Source organism: Drosophila innubila, assembly GCF_004354385.1.
Source record: "Drosophila innubila isolate TH190305 chromosome 2L unlocalized genomic scaffold, UK_Dinn_1.0 4_B_2L, whole genome shotgun sequence".
Lineage (NCBI taxonomy): Eukaryota > Metazoa > Arthropoda > Insecta > Diptera > Drosophilidae > Drosophila > Drosophila innubila.
This window is the reverse complement of record NW_022995372.1, coordinates 19,704,302-19,725,520: the sequence shown is the minus strand read 5'-3', so window position 1 is coordinate 19,725,520 and position 21,219 is coordinate 19,704,302. Positions and strand designations below refer to the sequence as shown.

Below are 21,219 nucleotides of genomic sequence, written 5' to 3'. Positions count from 1 at the left end.
ATTTTGGCTTCAAGTTAATTGTGAATGCTCTGGCAAAATGTTGTTGTGTGCGCGTGATTTGCTGTGAATGGGTTGCACGTGAGTGTGTATATACTTATGTGTGTGTTTTGTGAGTCGTTGTGTCTTGTGGTTGTGGCAAGTTGATGGCGTTGGCATTTATTAAATGCTGAAACACATAAATGCAGCTGCTGTTTGCGGTCGAAATGGCAAACAGCATGCCAAAGATTTATGTTGAAAACAAATTGTTCTAAAATGCCATCAAAATAGATTTTCAATGCTCTGTCGGCAACTTGAGAATAAAATGCCTTCTCAACTTTCTTCAAATTCTTCATTATTTTCGCATTTAAGTTTAATAATTCCATATTGCAGGTAAAAACATATTATTTAAATATCACTTAAATGGCTTTAGGTAATTGCTTTAATTTCCAGCTGTGGCACACTTGAAAGAAATTTCAAAATAGTTTTCTCTTTGTAATTAAATGAATTCAAATTGATTGAGTGCTTCTTTATCAAATTCAATATTTGCAATTAGAATATAAATACATAAAGAGAAAGACATCAATATAAGCACTTTTATGAATATTAGGCCAAGGCTGAATCAACTCATTTTAAAAGGGGGCATATTTTCGCATACTCTATTAAAATTGGGTTAAAACCCAATTTCCATTCACATTTCGCTCTTCACATTTGAATATTTTACTCGAATAACTCAAAATAAAATTCTCTACCATTTGCTTTTTACTTTGAAGTCTCTAACAGATTGATTAATAGAAATTGAAATGTACAAACAAGTATATCATTATCTCGTATTTACGAAATTTATATGCAAAGTGTGCAATTTGAATTTGAAAGTAAAGTGCACCTGTTACTTATGTTAAGTAATTTCTATGACCTGTTGTTGGCCAAATATTTAAGGCAATAATTTTTGGTTGCAGGCAACACTTAAGCGAGCTGTAAGCAAGAGTTAGTAGAAAAGCTGGCCAAAATCATTTAGCACTGTCGAAAGAGCTGAAGAGACCGCAGAAATAGAAAAAAGTTTGTGGTTAACCACAGTAGACGGATGTCTATCTTGGCTTAAGCTTCCGTTTTGAGTGTTGCCTAGCCAACACTAAATACTTTTTAAAAGTAAATATAATTTTCAAGCCAACAAGATAAGCGCTGTCCAATTGGCCAGTCTGGGCCAGGCCAAAAACCACCAGAAACGAGCCGCAACCACTTTTGAAATCCCTTCGCTACATGCATACTGATTGCGGCATTGCATTGAGGCCCGTGTCCTGGCCCAGATAACAACACGAAATGGCGGCACAGGCAGCGCAGTTCGTTGCGGCTACATCCGCCTCCGCCTCCGCTCTACTTCTCCACCTCCGTCTCCACCTCCGTCTCCGTCTGCGTTGCTGACTCTGTCTGGTGTTAAATGAGAATGTGTGCGCTTTCTATTAGGCTTGGATTCAGGCTTGCAAAAACGAGCAGCAACCAGAATGCAGTCATCCATGCAGGCGGACAACCGTAACATGATGTTTCCGTGCCTGTGTCCGTGTCCTGGCACCGGAGTTGCCACTGGTGCTGCCACTGGCAGAGGTTGAAGCCAACTTTTCGTCTAGTCTGATTTTTTCAACATTGTCATTGTTATTTTTGTTACCTGAGCCAACAATGTTGCAGTTTCCTATTCTTATTCTGCCTTCAAATTTTTTTTTAAGCTTCATCAAAAAAAAAAAACTCTCTACAGTCGAGCATACTCGACTGTCGTAGACCCCGTACTTACTATTTAAAAAGCAAAGACTACTAAAAATTTAATAAAATTTTGCTCACTTGACGCCCTTGCAGAGCGCTTTATTACATTTTCGACTTCTTGTTTCAATGGCAGCTAAATGATATAGTAAACCGATTTAAACTGTAGAGGATGTACTATGCCAAATTAAAAGCGTATTCTGTCAGTTTCTTTACGAAATCTCATAAAACAGAAAGATTTTCATACTAAAACTTGATTTTCGACCGATCGGTCCTATGACGGCTATATGATATAGCAGACTGATTTGAACTATTTTTGGTAAGGATGTATAAGACTAACTTAAAAGCATATTATATCAGTTTGGACGCTATATGATGTACTGGTCCGATCCAAAAAAGAAACAAACTTGATCTGCCTGCAATATACATACCAATTTTGGTGTCACTAGCTTTCAAATTGTTCTTATTATTTGGATATGAATTTCTCTATGTCGATTTTTAGGCGATTTTTTTTTATAAAGGTGGCCAAATTCTGAAACAAACTTGATCTGCTTGCAATATAGAGAAACGTACATACCAATTTTGGTGTCTCTAGCTCTTATAGTCTCTGAGATCTAGGTGTTCATACAGACGTCAGGACGTCAGTACAGACGGACATTGGTCGCATTCACCAGAAAACATGCTCACTGTATTTTTTTTTTATGTACGGGGTCTAAAAAACAAAGAATACGGGATTGAGGCAACCTCTTAGGCTCCAGCTGATCCCTTGAAATTCAGCTGCTGTTGTTACTTGGGCGCTAAAAAGATTGAAACTGCTGCCGTGCTACACGCTTTTGAGTACTTTATGGCCTAAACGTGATTTTCAGCTTGTCTATTAAACATTTTGCCGGCGTTTTCTGTTCTTGGTTTTCTTGTTTTTTTGTCGTTCTAAGCTTCCCGATGCGCCTCATCCACGACACGCAGTTGCTGCACGTTTGGCATTTGGGCAACAATTGTTGAAACATGTTGTCATCCAGTTAGTTAGTCTGTCAGTTGCCAGTTGCAAGTTGCCAGTTACCATTGTTTTAGTTGCTGCTTTCAACTGTTATTGAGTTTAGTTTTTCGTCATGAATTAAGTGTGAAATGTTGCAGTTAGTAAAACATTTCAAACTTTTCACAAATGTTGCGTGCTCTGCCATTTGGAGTGCAAATAACAAAAGAACGAAAGAAAGTTTTTATGTAAAAATTAACACATGTATAAATTTATTCAATTCGAAGAAACTTTAAGAATCCTTAAAATAGTTTGTAAGTCAGTTTGTATGTGAATTAATAAATATTATTTATTTATTTGAAATAGAGGAACTAAATATTTTTAAATTTTTAAAAATCTAAATAAAATTTACATAATCTTGATTAAATTAATATTTAGGTTGATATTCATAGCTCAAACTAGACAATCTTTAAACTAGTAATAGTTTTAAGTGTTGGCTTATCACATCCATCAAATAACCGTAAGAATACCTGCTTAATTGCGAAAACTTGAGGAACGTGCATTTTTGGCAAATGAAAAGCGCAAGTAAAACGCGTGGAAAGTTCATAAATCAACGGGAAATAAACACTTTTCGCCAAAAACCACTTCAATATATCAAATTGTGCAGCCAATTCTGCAATGTTCCACCCACATTCGCCACGTTCCATCCATTTGGGAGCCACAAGGACGATTTTTCACGTTGGCAAACAAAGTAACGGCAATGGGCCAAATGTAAGACGGCTGCCTTTTTGGCTCAGAAACCATTGCAAGAGAGGCTTTGACCATAATGAAAATTAACTTTTCCAATGCATTTTCGCACGCGTTGTTTGTGGCACATGGAACATAACCATGACTGTTGCAATTTTAGCATTCGTGCACGCAATTTTCCGGTTTTCACGGCCCCTCCGCAACTCTCACCATAAATCTGATGTTGAAAAACATTCTTTTGTTTTTGCTTGTCACACAGTTAACAGGTAATTGCAGTTTTGCGGTACAATATTGCGAAACTTGGAAAGCGGCAATAAACGTGAAAAGTCGCAAGCTTGAAATAAGTCAGAAATCTGCGGTTGTTCGTCTAACGACTTACAATTTACCCTCTAATCTCTGTGAAAATAAACAACAATTTTAATTGAGCTTAATACCATTATTTTATTTGTTTATAAAAGTTCACTAAATAACTCAGAAAGCTTGACAAACGGGCTGAAAGTTTTATTGTTAATTGTTGAAACTGCATTAAGCTTTAAAAAATTTGCAGATGGTTTCAATAAAGTCGCATTAAATTAAATACCTTAAGGTAATTTATGTTGTACATAGTCCCTGGACCATTATAACTTAAAATTTGTTTTTTCATATCATTTCAGTTTTAATTTTATTTTTTTTAAAGACATCTTTCATAATTATATTTTAATATATGACTGTGCTCAGTTGAAAAAAAAACATAATTAAATAAATAAAAACATCTTAGTTACCATTGCAGCTCATGTGTGCTTTGCTTTAGTTAATATACCCATCTTGGCTACCTGTTGATGGGTATAATTATGCTGCACTCAATTTAATTACGTTGGCAAATGGTGTGACTTTGAGAGAGTCTATGGGTCGTTCAGTGGCTTTTATGGCGCCACGAGTCGATGCTTATTAAAACTTAACACTTTCCAACTCATGTTTTGCCTCCAGGAACTGCGTCTTGTTTTAGTTACGTGCTTCCCCTACTTAGTCCCTATAAATACTTATTGGTATATGCAAGTTGTCGAAGTGGAAACTTCAATAACTTCACGTTCAACTTATGTGTACTGCAGTCAAGGGAAGGAGTTTCAGCCAATGTAACTTATTACTAATGAAGATCTCACTATGCATTTTCAAAATGCACTCACACACATTATTAACTGATGTCAAGTGTGTGTTTGTTTTCGAGTTTTGAGTTTCCAGAAAGCAATTAGATTCCGCGTAGCCTTAATACTGAATTTTTTAAATCTTAAATAACTAATTAGGTTCGTGACGTTTGATGAGTATAATAACATCTTCAACTTAATTCAAGTACTAGGTCAAATTAGGCTTATATTGGCACTTGAGTCCTGTTCTTACGGCATTAATTTCAAGTACTTAATAAGCCATTAAAAAAAAAAAAGAAGAAATGCTGCTAAAATCGAGCTAAGAGAATCAATGATGACCAATTAGCAGCAACGTTCTAAGGAGCTTCCAGGAGCGTGTTGCATGGCAAAAATAATTAACGCATCAGTGGCATGAACCGAAGCAGGACCCGGAACAGGAAGCACCAGGTCAACGTGGAGCTTCATGAGAGGGTCATAATTAATTTTTTCAATTTTCTTCCTTTCCTGCTTTAGAGAACCTGAAGCTGACCAGCAGCTGACAGAAAAATGAGCAAAGTCAGCAGCACAAAGGTTGCTTAGACAACAGGCTAAGTAGCAGTTATATGGAAGAAAATGAGTTTAAAGTCAACACGAAAATTATATACACTTTTCTCAACTTCTGTTAGTAATATGATTAAGTTTAAGAATGAATACTTATTTGAAATTGTTGAATAAACTTATAGAAATTCCATTTTATTGTTGTGTTTTCAATAATTTTAAATAAATGCTTCCTACTTGACAGCAAACTAATGATACCCACTGTGTTTGCCTGCCAATTAAGGCTTAAATAGCGAGCAAAAAAAATTATGAAGGGGATAGGGAAGGGGAAGCACTTACCTGTGCTGATATTCGTCCCTTCTTCAGTCTCGTGAGATCCGTGTGACTCCATTGACTGCGAGCCCAGGGCGCCACGTTGCGTAAATCCTCATCAAAGCTGGCGAAATGGATAACGAGCAAAAAAAATGAAAATTTCGTATTAAATATTAATTGCATTTGCGAATGCTGTAAACGGCTGAGAAAAAGAATCTGCTTACTTGAAGTCATTGAGTTTATTATGCAGGAACTTGCGTATATTCCAAGGTAAATCGTTATGCCCATCGATTAAAGGCACTTGATCCAAGAGCTGCACAGCAACGCGTAGGCGCTCCTCAAAAGGTGCACCTATTCAAGAGAGAGAATAGGAGAGAAAGAGGAAGAGTCATAAAAGTGAGTTAGCAACAGCTACTAACTAACTTAGATGCATTAACACGACACAAAGACACGTCCAGAGACATTTGATGCTTTGGCTACGTGTCGTATGCGTTATGGTAATTGATTTATTGTCTTTGGTATGAGGATCAGAATACTCGTAGCCAACTGGATGGAAGCTAAGCTGAAGCTACTCACTTGCTGCAACACGTAGCGCTAGAGGCACAGCAACACTGGCAGCGCCAATTATCAAGAGTATTGAGCTCACTGCCAGCCAATGCTTGGCTGCATCGAAGCCTGGAAACATTACGTATACGTAGCGTAAGCCAAGGCAAAATACCAAGCAGGGCAGCAATAGCATCAGCATTCATGATGTCCAGGACCATAGATTGTTGTTGTTGTTATTGTTATTGTTGTTGTGGTTGTTGTTGTTGTTGTTTTTATTGGCAGTTCAATGCCAAGTCGTTTGTTGTGCAGGCAGCAGGAGGTAAGCATCATCATCGATGTCGATTGCCGGTTGTCGATTGTTGGATGTTGTTTGTTGTTTGGTTGTTTTGTGTTGCATTTTGTGTGTGTGCAAATTGCCGTGACAGTGGCATTGATTACAGAAGCAGACACAACAACAGTAACAACAAGAAGATGCATGAAAGAAACGTATAATCAAGGAATATGGTTAGTTAAACGATTTAAATAGAATTGCTTAGTTGGTTTAAAGTACAAGCACTTAACGACACGAAAAGGAAACGAACAGTAAAGTATAAAATGTGTGTAGAAAATAAACAAAATTCCCATGCTCAACTGCAAATCTTATTATTCGAATTTCGTACTCAACTCGTATCAATTCTAATTACTAACCAAATTTGATTATACAACTAAACTGCTCTCGATAAAGTAGCAAATAATTCAAATGAGACGTGAAACTAGCTAGCATGTAAAGCAATCTGTCTGATTACAGAGCTCGACACTCTGACACACTGACTCTCTGTCGTTATCACTATTTCCCTGCGACTCCGAGCTGAATTACCGTTAAGTAAGTTGCATGTGCAACGCTTCTGGCAACCAAATGCTGCTGTAACTATCTGGCGATCTGAGCTGAGCTGAATTGCGGACAGGCATCTGCGATTTGCATAAATTTAACATGACAGGACAACGCGTTGTCCGCCACGCAGTTTTCGGCGGGGCGTCTCGTAACGAACTGCAGTTGGTCAAAGACTGATACCCTCTCTCCCCTCACCACAACTCAACCCTTTCGCCACATGAATTGCTGTTGCACGAGTACGAGAACGTGATGAGAGCGTTCAAGTTGGACGTTTAACATTAAGCGGCCATGTTAGTACGAGTACATGGGGCGCAATCAAATGGCTAACGACTAAATAGAATTGTACCCATGGGGGTTGCCATCAGTCGTTAGTTGCCGTTAGTTTCCATGAGTTTATTGCCCGGGCAAGCGCAAAGTCAGGTAAGCAGACAACCAGGGCTACAGTCGGCCCAAACCAAACTAACAGTTCCTGATTGCATAGCACTCTTGGCCTTTGATTAACAGAAAGTCCATTGGGAAAGAGACGGGCAATCAGATTTACAAAAATTGCAACACTGCAGTTTTAACTGATAATAAATTGAGCTGGACGATACCCTTTTTTTTAAGAGGAAAATCACCATAATATGTAATTATTATCTAAATAATTAGACATCTTTGAATCTGATCAAACATTGTGTAGCTTTTAATAATTTTAAATGAATAATTTTCTTAAAATATTCCTTATTTAAGTTTAGAATAAACTTAAGAATAATTTAACAAAACGAAATTTGATTTGTAATTATTGCTGTTCAATATATTTGATGAATTAATCTTTGAAAAATTCAATAAAAATAAAAGTATAACAAAAATTGAAGACCAACAAATAAATTATGTAATTCCACCTAATTTGAGATTAAACTAAAACTGTTACATGGATTCTTATTTACTTGAATATAAATATATATTTCAAATAACAAATGGCCTTTGAGTCTGTTAATGCTGCTCAGTTATTTAAAAAAAGAAAGAAAAGTATTTTAGAAATGCATATAAAATCGTATCGTGTAATTATCCTTAACATATGTAATTACATTCAATTATATTATATTTTTATTTAAAATATATAAATACATATTTAATAAAACTATTAACAAGTTGTATTATAATTTAAAAAAAATGATAACGTATAATTTTAAATATTTATTTCGTCAATATTTAGTAAATAGGAGTTGTCTTTTAACAATCTGTGTAATATTTTGTAGCCCTTGTGAACTTACGGAATGAATTAGTGCCCGAACTGGACGAACCGCGACTGGGGCACTGTCGATGCTTCCATGGCATGATGCTCGTGACGCTCGAGTGCAGCTGATGATGTTTCTGCGGTGTGGCAGGAATGGCGCCACCTGGTCCAACAGTGGCATGGTGCAGCAGCGAGTGTGCCACATCGTGCGCATGATAATGATGTGAATGAGGATGTGGATGTGGATGGGGATGAGGATGGGATTGGGAATGGGAATGGGAATGAGAGTGGGACAGTGTTTGTGACTCGCGCTCTTTGAGGATGCCGCCGCTGTTGGCACTGTCGAATGAATTCATGGTGAAACTGGATGAGGCAAGCGCCGATGATTGCTGCATTTTCTGATATGGCACGCGACAACCGCCGCCATCAATATCAACCAAATTGCCAAAGCTGCGACTATTCATCGGCAGTGTCCAGTCCATGCTGTTCGTGTGAAAGATGTGCGCCTGTTGCCCCAGCTGTTGCAACACGCCAAGACTATGTTTTGAGTCCTTAAGCTGCTGTTTCTGCTGCTGTGGCAACTGTTGCTGCTGCTGATTGCTTGGAAAATTGAGCAGCGATTGAGAGAAGCAGCGGCAACGTTGCTGCTGAAAGTGAGCCAATTGCTGCTGTTGATGCTGCTTCTGTAGGTAGCGACTATAGTGCGCCAGATGACGTGCATAGTCGCTGCTCGGCCCGATGGTGTTGTATTTGCTCAGCACAGGGGCAACAGTTGCTGCCGTTCCAGTTCCAGCACCAGTTGCTGCTGTTCCGGTTGCTATTGCTGGTACAAAGCACAAGCTGGGGTCTGATTTTTGTGAGTGCGGAGTGAAGATGTTATCCACCTCGTGTGCAGCAAAGGGCGGGGATGCTTTATGCTTATATTGTGGTTGATTGTGGGCGTGGCCTGTCGCCTGGCACAGATCTGGCTTGATGATGTTGCTGTTGCTGTTGCTGATGGTGCACTTCAGCAATGTTGCTGCACATTCATCCAACGCTGTTTTGGTGCAATCCTCAAGCAGATCACTGCTGCACAATTGCGCCATTCCCATACCCGAATTATTATTGTTGTTGTTGCTGCCACTTGGCAGTTGTTGCTGCTGCTGTTGCTGTTGCAGCTGCTGCAGCAATTGCAGGCTGCGCATGCTGCCGTTGCGCTTGAGGGTTGGCGGCGGCGGCACTGGGGGTATGACATCCACATCCGACAAGCTGGGCGTGTCACTCTGCAAGTAGAAGAAGAAGAAGAGGCAGTGCCAGCGGTATAAGAACAAGGCGGAAAACAAATTGATAAGCTGCAGCTGTTGCAAATGGAGGAAGTAATATTAAATCAATGAATCAATCAACATGGGCAACTTCCGGCAGCACAAATGTTACTTAAACTTTACTGATTTAATTTAAATATTCACAGACATCCCTTTCAACCCGATTTCCAAACAAAACCAATTCTAGGTGTCACAGGATGACAGCAAAATGAGATAAGTACTTTTTTACTTTTACAAACTATACTAATATACAATATTATTCATATTATGCGATTTTGTTGTAACTATTTGACGTTAAGAATCAAATTTGCGACAGATATTACAAATAGTTAAATATTTTTAGATAAACGTAATTTAATGAAATTAAATATATATTTTTAGTATTTAGGGACGCCTCAAGAGTATTCCACAGTCAAGCATTTTTTAATTAAATATCTTTACTTTAACTATACTTTACTGACTTATTAAATATCAGAAATCATTTTGAATAATATTCAATTTACTTTCCGACATACATTTGCAAATTGTCGAATTTGTATAGATGATTTAGAGAGCAACACATGCGTTTTTAGCTGGCCTTTGGCAATATGAAATTTAATTATGCCATAGAACACACATACGTACACTTACACATAGACGGAGAGCATAAAAGACGTGCGAAAAGGGCAAGAAAAAGGTTTATCCCTGGACACAGAGAGAGAGAGAGAGAGAGAGCTCAATAAACAGTCTCTCTCAGTTGTCCCCTTGTCCGAATTGTCCGGTTTGACCAGTTGCCCAGCTTCCAGTTGACCATCTAAGTGCGCAGTGCGTTGTTGGCATCCTAATTGAATTTGCTACGGTCAGGCAACTTAATAATCTTTATCATAATCATTATCATCCTCATCATCGGGCATCATCATCATAAACTTCATCAAGTTCAGACCGTCAGAAGGACGGACGGTCGCTCCGGGGATTTGAAATTGAATTCAGTTACGGGAAATACATTTGCATTGATTTGCTTTTTATTTTTATGCGTCTGCCCGAAAACGAAACGCATTGGCATTAATAAAAATTTCCTTTGAATTTTGATTGCTTTATGTTGTCCCTTATCTCTTTCTCTCTCTCTATTTATCTTCTGTTTTTTATTCCCTGTCTACCTCTAACACCTAATTTTCCCTACTGCATAGCTTGTTATTGTTGTCGCCTGCCTTGTCGTGTGTCCTTGCTGATTATTTTTATTATTTACTTATTCTTATTCTGGGCCCCGTAACATGTTCGGTCTTGTCCTGTCGCGTCCGCTGCTTAAGTGGAAATTGAAAATTTTCATATTTTCATACTTTTATTACACGGCGCGCCGTTGGTAAATTTCTTCTCCTGTCTCGGGCTGAACTTAAATAATTTATGCAAATATTTTGCGGTGTCCCTCCCCCTCTCCCAGAACTTTAGCCAACAGACTGGCCAATTCGGTTACGGCACTGATTTAGTAAGGCCAAGCTTATAGCCAGCCCCAGGACGCCCAAAGTTTCCTTTGGGTAATTATATCGGGGGGCATTATTTGATTTCAATATGCATATAACCAACTACTTTTAGCTCTCAATCTTAAGAGTTAGAAATTTGTTTGTTATTAGTCACAATTTCAACAGTACGCTCAACGACTGTAAGTATACATTATAATGTATTGCAATATATTGCAGGCGTCATCGCCTTGTGGCTATAAGTGTATTAACTTAAATATATTTGTGTCGGTGGCTTTTGATTTGCCCGTACTTTCTCTAAACCTCTCTCTCTCTCTTTCTCTGTCTTTCCCTCTCCCTATTTGTACCATTCTATCATTATTATTCGCTGTATTCACTATTTAAAGACAGAGAGCGAAAGGTCACAGGCATCATAAATACACTTGCATAAGCACTTTGAACTCTTACAGCTGCTCTCTCTCTCTTTCTCTGATTTTCACGACTCGAAAGCATGTTTAAAGTAGGATCTATTCTTGCATATGCATATATGCATAATTCCCTTGGGCTGTTAGTTAACTGCGCACCAAAGTATGCAACGGAATGCAACAATGCATGCTGTATATGAATATGCTTATTTGGCGTTTATGCCACAAATTGGACGCCATATTTATGAGCTGCGGGGTTTCTAATGGCGGGCAGGGGTTGGATAGAGGGGGAAGAAGTGCGGCGGGACGTGGCAACCAGAGGACGTGGCGAACCGCAGCTAGCTGCGTTTTTGAGCATTAAATTGCTTGATATATTGTTGACAAACCCCTATAGTATCATATACCCTACATATTTATTTTCATTCCTTTTTTTTTAACAAATCTCCCGCGACTTTTAGCTTAGCTTTCGCATTTTCCAGTTTTCAGCTTTGCATTTTTCGCTCTTTTGAATTATGCGCGTCTTTGTCTCCCGTCTTAAATTTCATAATGCACATTTTATAATAATTTTTCGTCTACTTTGCTGCAATTTTGTGCAATCTTTTACCATAATTTATATAAGTGTCTGCGTAACTATGTGTGCATGCGTGTGTGTGTGTGTGTCTCTGTGTGTGTGAGCATTCATCTCTCCTATTTTATTTTTTCAACTTTCTTGCTACAGTTAACGATATTTTTGCAGCTCAGCGTTTCAAATATGCTTACAGTGGCGTCCTTGTGAGTGTGTATGCGTATGTGTGTGACTATGTGTGTGTGTGTGTTTGCGTGTGTGTGCGTGTAATGTTGAGTTATGGCAGTTTTGTAGTTTGCGCAAAACTTTTTACGCTCGTCTTTCGTTGCTGTTGATTTGAGTTCCTCTGAATCCACTCATTTTCGCTGAAGCTCCCTTTTATTTTTTTTTCATTGTACAGGCTACTCTGCATGAGTATTTAGTTAAATGTTCGTAGAATTGAGTGCTGGTTATATTTTACTTGAAGTTCTTCCTCCTTTATCCGCAGCGCTCATCAGTATTGCCTTTAATCGATTTACCAAAAGTAATAAGCCAGAACTTTTTTAAATGCTCAAGTTTGTTTCACTTTAATTTGATTTGATTTATTTTTTTTATTTCAATTTAGTTTTGCCATTGTTGTTGTTTTGGAGAGAGATATGTAATTATCCAAGCGCTCAGCTTTACGACTTCATCAAGGGCTATTTGGTTGGGCAATTATTGTTGCATTTATATTAAAGGAAATTTTGTTTCACAAGGAGGCGATATTAAATTTAATTGAGTGTAAAAACGACAAAAGTTACACATACGTCATGTGGGACATGTGAAAATAGTTGAAAAGTTTTGAATTCAAATGATAATAATATGCATGATAAAGTTTGGATAGCTTTGTCTAGAGTTTAAATTTGTTGAACAATTTTAAAAAATATTTTAATATGTTAATTATATATAGTAATATGTTAATTTGTTGAATCTACACATACGTCATGTGAAACATGAGAAAGTATTTGAAATGTTAATTAGAAGTGCTGGCAGTTTTAATAAGTTGCATGACAATAGTTAAATGACAATAATATACAAGACAAAGTTTGGATTACATTGTCTAGATTTTAAATTTGTTGAACAATTTTAAAAAATATTTTTAATTCTTTAAGTCAATTTGTGAAATGATTCTTATTTTATTTTGTCGGAAAAATTTTAGTTGCCGGTTCATTAGCAGACATCAAATAAAAAACAATTAATTTTTAATTAAACTAAGCACTAATTTTCTCTACGAGCAGTATAAATTTTTAAAATTTAAGAATTTACTAAATTTTCTGTATTTTTGGCCCAACTGCGTTTTAATTGCTGACTTTATATCTTATGAATGTGAAGGCATTGTTTGTCTTGTAGATTTGCATCAGTTTGGCTCTTCATTCAGCGTTAGTTGACTGAACTGTCACATAAATTGCGCATACGTCACGTGGCCCGACATCGGCAACAAACAGTTGATGAATTTAAAGCCGAGGCTTGCAGTCAGCTTGAAACAACTAAATGGCGCTGAATGCAATGCATGGCGTAAATAAAAAGCTAAACGACGCTACTAAATAACGAGTGTATTTGCCATTTCTAGAGTTAGAGTCTAGGCAGCATCCGGTTGGAAAAGCGCCCACGCATGCAACCAAATTGTTGCCACAGTTGCAACAACTCGAAACTGGAGCAGCAAATGCAACACACACACACACACACACATACGAGGCTCCTTTCCCTTTCAGTAAAAGCGCATACATCAAACGTGTCAAAGAGATTTGTTATGCATGACAGCGGACTCTGGAACGGGACGGCGCAAATAAGTAAAGAGAATGAGAGAGAGAAAAAAAGGGGCAGAGATAATGTGAGCATGGAGGTGATGGAGGCCATTTGTTCGTAATTGAAGTTCCGCTTTGAGCTGCGTGCTAATTGTGACAAATGATTGCAAACTCAAAGGATGCTCGTCCATTTTAAAGCTGCGCCCTCATATTGAGGTCACGTTTCAAGGTCAGCGCTGTGTCAGGCGCCACAGAATGGAATTCTAATTACAACCTACAGGTAACTATGGAAAATAAAAAGACATCTGCTTTGGTGCATTTTGTAATGCTTTATTTAACCGAAGCATATCCAAACTTCTTCAAAAATTATTTGATGGTATTGATGTGATTAGTAAGCCGCTATCTACCTGAAATAAAATGGGGGGATTGAATATGCCTAAACAGACGCCGTTTCCCTGAGAGACGATGGTCCTATATTAAGTTGGTTTTCCTCAAGACGGTTAAGAATTCGTCGCGGCTTACTTCACCATCGCCATCCAGATCGGCCTCATCGATCATTTCCTGCAACTCTTCATCGGTGAGATTCTCACCTAACTCGGTGGCCACTCGCTTCAGATTATCGAATGTGATGCGACCGGTGCGATCATCATCGAAAAACGAGAATGCCTTCATCAAGTCTTGTTTGGTATCCTTTTCGGCCATTTTGAGACGCATCAAGGTCAAGAAATCGTTGAACGCAATGCGTCCCGTCTTATCCTTGTCGATCTCATCCATCATAATCTTAATCTCCTCCTTATTCGGCTCAAAGCCCAAAGCGCGAATTGCCACTCGCAGTTCCTTGACCTCTATGAAACCAGTGCATTCCGTATCGAACAGATCGAAGGCCTTCTTAATATCAACCTTCTGCTCCAGCGACAGGTCAAAGGTCGGCAATAACCGCTTGTTCTTTAGCTTACGATTCCTTATCATGGAACCCGAGGTGATTGTGGCCGATGAGACGGCTCTGCTCAAATTGTCCGATTCCATACTTTGTCCTTTTTCTTTATATAGTTGTTGTGTTCACGAAACAATATAACAAACGATAACAAACTAAACCAGTATGTGTTATTTTTTGTCGCTGATCCTTATATGTACTTTTTTTTTAATATATTTTTTCTTTTTCTGTATGAAATTGGGAAAAAAAAAATTGATTTTGAAATGTGTAGTTGTTTACACTCCATACAATTGGAGACTGATCTTTGATATGGATTTATATTTAAATGTTAAGATTTCCATTAAACAGAGGGACCTGGCTTGCTGTGATTCAACAGGTTCTCCACATGGTGCTAACATTTTTTATATTTTTGTTATCATTATAACATAGCTCAATTTATCGAACTAGAGTAGAGCCATTTGTGTAACCCTTATATTAAAAATGATCAAAAATTGTTTTTAAATGAATGTCTAAATATATAGGAGTGCATTTCAGATTCTCTTTCAATTTTGGTAGAAAAATATAACACAAATTGAGAATAATATTTGAAGGATTTCGTAAAATTTTTGTAAATGTGCATCTGCTAAAACACTCTATCTTCTCTTCAAATTAATTCCCGACAAAGCAACACAAGCGCCACCTAGCGTCCCGTAGCTTACATAGTGTGAGTTTTTAATAAGTCTGTTACTTGTTTTTATTTCTTTTTCTACTTTTTATGGTATTAAACGCTTGATGAAAGGTCAAAGGAATGCTTGAACTCAAGTAATTGATGTATTAGACACATCTAATGAAAAGTCAACCTAAGAGAATCTCCTGAACTCGCCATAATCTCAAATTCATGGAAGAATGTTAACATTTAATTCTTGGAATTTATGCTCGAAAAATATATTAAAGTTATAGAAGAAATGTTGTGAAAACTGTCAATGAATATTTGAGAATGTGGCAGGAATTCAGAGTATCAAAGGTTGAACCAAAGCTCTGAAACTTAGACAGACAGACACCAAGGTGGCAGGCGGGAAATTTCAGGTGCCATGTGGCAGATGCCGCGGTGTCAGTCAAAGCTTTGTTGCTGCTGCTACGTGCCGCGAATTGTTTGCCTATCAAATTCGCTTGCAACAGGCCAAAACAAACGTTGCTCGAAATGCGCAGCACGTGCCCCACGAAGAGTGTAGGGGGAGGGGGGGATAACTCATGAATGCTGCTCATGATTCCAATTACATAAGCCTAAGCTTTTGTACTCGACTCACCTGCAGCTCACCGGCCAAAGAAGTCAGCGATAATTTACGATTACGTTCGCGCTCCAGTCTCATGAGTATCTGTGCATTCTGCTCACAGGTGTATGTGTGTGTCTTGCGTCGTCTCTCCAAGCTGTATTCATAAAGTGGACGCGCCGCATCCGGTTGCAGCTGTGCCTCATCCCCCGCATCGCAGCTGCACAGCGATTGATTGCTGCGTCCCTTGCCCCGCTTCAATGAGCCGCGATGCGAAGTCGAAAAGGAGGCGGAGGAGCAGCTATTGGTCACACCGCGTTCACTCACATAGTCCGAGAAGGTGACCACATTGTGATTGCTGTTATTGATGTTGTTGTTGATGTTGCCGATGCTGTTGCCATCATATGCGGCTGCTGGACGCAATGCAGCTGCCACAGGTGCAACGCCAGCTTTTCGCTTTGATGGTGAGACATAATAAATGTCATGCTCATCAAACTCCACGCTATTGAGTCTCTGTGCTCCAGTTGATGCCAATCCCAATCCCAATCCCAGTGCTGTTGTCGCTGTGGCTGTGCTGCTGCTGGTGCTGGCAGCGCTGTTGCCGCCGCTGCTCAAGTTGCAACCGTGATCAACCAGCGAGTGCAGCAACAATGGATGCGCCTGTCGATCGCGTAGAGAGTGTTGCTTGTGGAGACGTGGAGTGGATTGAATTGAATCATGGCCATTGGCACGACGCAGCTCCGTCATCTTGTCACTTGAGGTATTTGAACTCCTTTGGGTATAGCTCTCACTCTGATACACTCTCTCCTTTAGTGTGGTGTCATCTGGCCGCTTATTGTCATCACTTGACTAACTCATGTAATATTCATGGTTGCCACTGAAGCTGAAGCGGGCATTAGCATAACACTTTGCTCCCTATATCTAGCTATCTATGGGTATGTATAGATATATATTTTTAATTTTAAATGCGCCTCGTCGCCTTTGGTTGCCAGCGTACAAAGCCGGATAACGATTTCCTTATGTCAATATAGCAAATTCGCAATCCGCTTTTCTGGCTGTTTTCCGACTAACTGTTTCGATTGTTTTGCTGCGGCATAGTCAAGTGATTCAGCTTCCAATCCTAAGCCAGCTCCAGTTCTTCCACAACACACAAGTGTTGCTGCTGACAAGAATGTGTTGCCATCTCATTGGCAGCCGCTTAGCAATTTGATTTGCCTCTTTACCATTTTCCTTTTACTTTTACTTTTTTTCTGTCTTTTTTTTTTTAGCCTGTTTGCTCTGTTAATAGAGTCAGCTTTTCTCGCTGCCTGCCGTCCTTAATAACTGCAAAAGAAAGATGTGACAGAGATTGAGAATGCGTTAGAATTGAGTGGCAAAAATTGTGTTCTTTTTGGATTTTCTTTGTGTACAAATTAGATAAGTATCCCTCTACATGTGTGTGTGTATGTTCTATATATGTGCCATTTAATTGATTTTGGGTTTTTCCTAATCCGATAATGTTAAGCAAATTTAATCTTCAATTTTAAATGTAAATTTGGCTTCCCTTAGTGTGTTCAAAACTTACTTTTCTTTAGGGCAAAATAATTTATGAAGTTCTAAGTAAGTTAACATTTTGAAATTTAACTTTTGTGCAAGGCTGACCTTCTATAAACAAAATATTTTATTAAAATAACTAATAAGGGTGTGTCAAGTGTAATTTAACAGAAAAACATCGAGTGAAAGTCTATTAAAAGTGTTCCTTGGTTTATGAAAATATTTATTCAATCTTTTTTTGTTTAAGACTTAACTATATATTGAACGGCTCGTTTACTAAAGAATCAGAGATATATCTGTGGATCATTAAAGTATTAATTTAAATTTGTTGCTATTTGATATATTGCTTGGCTGATATAAATTCCTAATTTTTTAAATTTTAAAATTTAACACATTAAATTATTTACAAGAAAACTTAAAAATATTTTCAAGTACAACTTTGTCAACTATTGAGACCGCTTGACAGCAGGGCAAATGAATTAACTCATTACATGCGCTCATTAAGCTTTAGCCAAAGTTGATTAAGGCCTTGACAAAGTTTGAAAAGAATGTCCCTAGCAGGGACAGCTCAGCACTTGGTCAGAGTGGTGAGGAGGGGGGATTCTCCAGACGTAGCTCGGCGGAGAAGAGACAAGAGTCTGACAACTTGAAGTGTCACTCGAAATATGCCCAGGACAAAATGTTTGTTGTCGCCAGGCGAAAGCAAAAGTTGCCGTGGTAAACTTCTTAAAAATACTTAAGAAACGATAAATATCACAAAGTACATACACACACACACACAGACACACAGACATACAGACACTTGCACATATGATATACTTAATGTGTGTGAGGCTGCGTGGGGAGTGGCAAATGTTTTGACTCTTGAAAGTTTGCTCAAGTTGCCTATTTGTTACTCAGCGTGTTGTTTGCTTGTTTTTGTTGGGCTGTTGTTGTTGTTGTTGCTGTTGGGGGCGTGTACCATTGATAACGGTGCCACGCCTGTACGCCTTCCAAAACTCGCAAAGCGACAAATTTGCTATTGTTGTTGCCATTCTCATTATCTTTTAACGTTATTATTATGTTGCATACTTTTGAGCTCAAGCCAAATTGACAGCCGTTACCATTTCTTTAATTTTTGTCGTTGTCAGCTTTTGCAGCTTTAAGCAAATTCGTTGAAATTCCTATTAGAAAAACTTTTTCGCCTAGGCAGCTGTTCAATTATATGAATTTCTTGTCGATGTTGTTGTTGCTATTGGGTTGCTTATTAAAAAGTTTCTATCGCTTATATGAAATTTTCGGCAAATGTTCAGCCTCAGTAAATTGGCGTCTCAATTTTACTTTGAAATTTTAGAAAAAGGACTCAGAAAAATCGCACAAATTCGCATAAAATCCAACAATTTCATACGAATTCGCATGAATTTGCCTGTCAAATATGTCAATAAAGGTAATTGCCAAAGCGGCTGCCATTTACACTGAGCTATCGGAAATTAAAAAATAAATAAGAAAGCAATATAATAGAGCGTCTGTAGTCAAAATAAGTTGACTAGAAATTACCCTCTCTTGCTTTCTTTTCTCCAGGATTATTGTACAGAGTTGATTTTAAACTTGTCTTGCAAGTTTATGACTATTGGTCCATTCAATAAATTTACTTGTAAGAGTGTTATAATTTGAAATTCTCATAGAATTTTTAGCTCTAATAACTCTGTTTTACCCTCATTCGAGTTCTTGTTAGATGTTAGAAAATGCAACACAAACGTCTGCAAGCAATAAAAAATGTCAATTGACAGCTATTGACAGGATTAGGCCGAGATTTCGATTTGTCTCCCTTAGCTTGACTTTGCCACACCTGATCATAATAATTGTATTTATATAGGAAATGAGCTTGTAAATATTAATAAATATATATTTTATTAATATATATATTTTAAGGAAATGCAGTCAGTTTGGTAGCTAAATAATATAAAGAAGAATATTTGAGCGAAATAATAAAAGAATGTGAGAGTGGAGAACTTATCTAAAACATTTTCATATGCCATATACATATAGTATATAGTTTATGGCAGCTCGGCTCTAATTTGGATTAATTAATTTTGGCATTGATTTTGTAAATGGGAAGAGAAAAGTATGTGCGGGTCAGGTTCAAAAGGGTTTTATGTGCCGGGTCATAAAGTCTAAGTAGTGATAGTGCTTAAAGTTGGACCAATAACAAAAAGGCTGGCGGTACACGAAAGGACATCGACATCAACACACTTAAACACACACACACACACAGCACCCACGCAAATGAAAATCTAATTTAGAGCAACACGCATACAGAGAGAATGAGAGAACAAACAAGGCACCCATACACACACACACACACACACTCAGAGATACACTTATACTTATACACATGTTCAAATGATACATGAGCTCATGGCGGCAGTAAAAGCTTCGGTTCGCCTTTCATTTGCGTTTAAAGACCCAAAAGGACTTCCGCCTGCAGCGACCTACAAATTAACATGCTCCCAATCTGTGACTCTCTAGCTGTGCGTGTGTGCGGGTGTTTATGTGTGTGTGAGAGAGAGAGAGAGAGAGATTGTGCTGTCCCAGCGAGTGCCATGAATTATGACGAAAGCAGCTGCAGACTTAATGGAAAATGCTCTGTAAGAGAGACAAGAAACGCACGCAAGGCGTAAATTAGAAAAAAAGTAAATTTCCTATAGCATACTTATTAATCCGGCGCCTGGGACTACGCTACGTATGTGTAATGTGCGTCATGTAATAAGTTGTTGTGCGCGATTTTCACTTGCTAATAAATTAAACGCGTCCTTTGGGATTGAATTGGTTCCGGATATCCACCGCATTCACTTGCAACTGTTCACTGTACAGGGTCACAATTTTGTCTGGGCATTATCAATTTTTGACACGTATCTCTAGCTCGAAAGAAGAACATGTTCTTTGACATTGTAAAACAAGCCGAAACGAGCGGTAGATACTCGCATTTTAAAATTCCAACAGGCCGCGAGTATAATGAGTTTTCTAGCGGCAGGCCATAAATACATTCGTCGAGTCGTATATACGTCGAGGTTATACGAATACTCGCATCTTTGTGTGTTAAACTGTGCTCCATAGGTGGGCTATAAAATTTGTTTAGCATCAATGCGACGCACGCACACACGCGCCAATCAAATTTATTTTATTTCATTTTTTCTGTTGTTTTGTTGCCGATGTCGTTTTATGACAGCGCAGCAAATTAATGAAATTTACGCAATAAATCATTGGCAAAGCGAATAAAAATGCACAGCCAATATGTTAAACAGATAAAAATATGCGAAATACACGTAAGAAATATTTAAAAAAAAAATATATAAATTAATAATAAAATACTGTTGCATTGGTGCATCATACAATGTGGGCAGTAAATTATATGATTGCCACTTAATGTGATCATATGTATGTGGGCAAATCAAAGTCAAGCAGGGCAATTATATAATTAAAATTGTGTGGTTCAATTTATTGCAATTTTCAGTTAGCCATTGAAATGTTGTACATGAAAAAAAATAACAAATTGTTGGGAATTTCAAAAAGTATACATTATGGTTTCATTTTGCATTTTATAAAAATGTACTTTTGAAACAATGTTGTACATGAAAAAAAATAACAAATTGTTGGGAATTTTTAAAAGAATACCTTATAGTTTTAATTTGCATTTTATAAAAATGAACTTTTGAAACAATCTTAGTTCAGTTTTATAAATTTTTGACTAACCAAACACACTTTTTGATTATTTATTAATTAATAATATACTGTTTAAAGCTGCGTATAATATTTCATAAATTCATAAAGACCCAGTAACTTTATGTACCATTCTCTAAAACACAAATTTTGATAATTTTTCAATTATAAAGTTTAATTTAACTTGAGTTAATTTATGAAATAAATTCATATAAATAATGGCCTTGGATTTTTCAGTATATGTTTCAATTATTTAAAACATCATCAA

The 21,219-nt window shown here is 37.7% G+C and overlaps 2 protein-coding genes and 1 long non-coding RNA gene across 3 annotated transcripts in view; all 3 read right to left on the bottom strand.

Moving 5' to 3' along the window:
- LOC117779976 overlaps positions 1 to 16,466 on the bottom strand; it is a 59,010-nt gene extending 42,544 nt beyond the window's left edge. The window contains exons 1-6 of the mRNA XM_034616335.1: positions 15,767 to 16,466; positions 14,058 to 14,575; positions 8,086 to 9,310; positions 5,992 to 6,090; positions 5,640 to 5,766; positions 5,443 to 5,539 (exon numbers count right to left, since the gene is read on the bottom strand). Coding sequence (XP_034472226.1) covers positions 5,443 to 5,539; positions 5,640 to 5,766; positions 5,992 to 6,090; positions 8,086 to 9,310; positions 14,058 to 14,575; positions 15,767 to 16,466 — 2,766 coding nt within the window. The remainder of the gene's footprint in view (positions 1 to 5,442; positions 5,540 to 5,639; positions 5,767 to 5,991; positions 6,091 to 8,085; positions 9,311 to 14,057; positions 14,576 to 15,766) is intronic.
- LOC117780060 (caltractin) lies at positions 13,842 to 14,792 on the bottom strand. Its single transcript, XM_034616441.1, has one exon. The coding sequence runs from the start codon at positions 14,559 to 14,561 to the stop codon at positions 14,007 to 14,009; it is 555 nt and encodes a 184-aa protein (XP_034472332.1). The 5' UTR covers positions 14,562 to 14,792; the 3' UTR covers positions 13,842 to 14,006.
- Positions 16,467 to 16,944: 478 nt separating the features above from the next.
- LOC117781667 overlaps positions 16,945 to 21,219 on the bottom strand; it is a 48,819-nt gene continuing 44,544 nt past the window's right edge. Inside the window, exon 3 of the long non-coding RNA XR_004617195.1 lies at positions 16,945 to 17,042. This is a non-coding gene — a long non-coding RNA (uncharacterized LOC117781667). The remainder of the gene's footprint in view (positions 17,043 to 21,219) is intronic.

Bases quoted from the DNA above. Each gene is read 5' to 3' on its own strand.
- LOC117780060 (XM_034616441.1), bottom strand. From the start codon at position 14,561: ATGGAATCGGACAATTTGAGCAGAGCCGTCTCATCGGCCACAATCACC.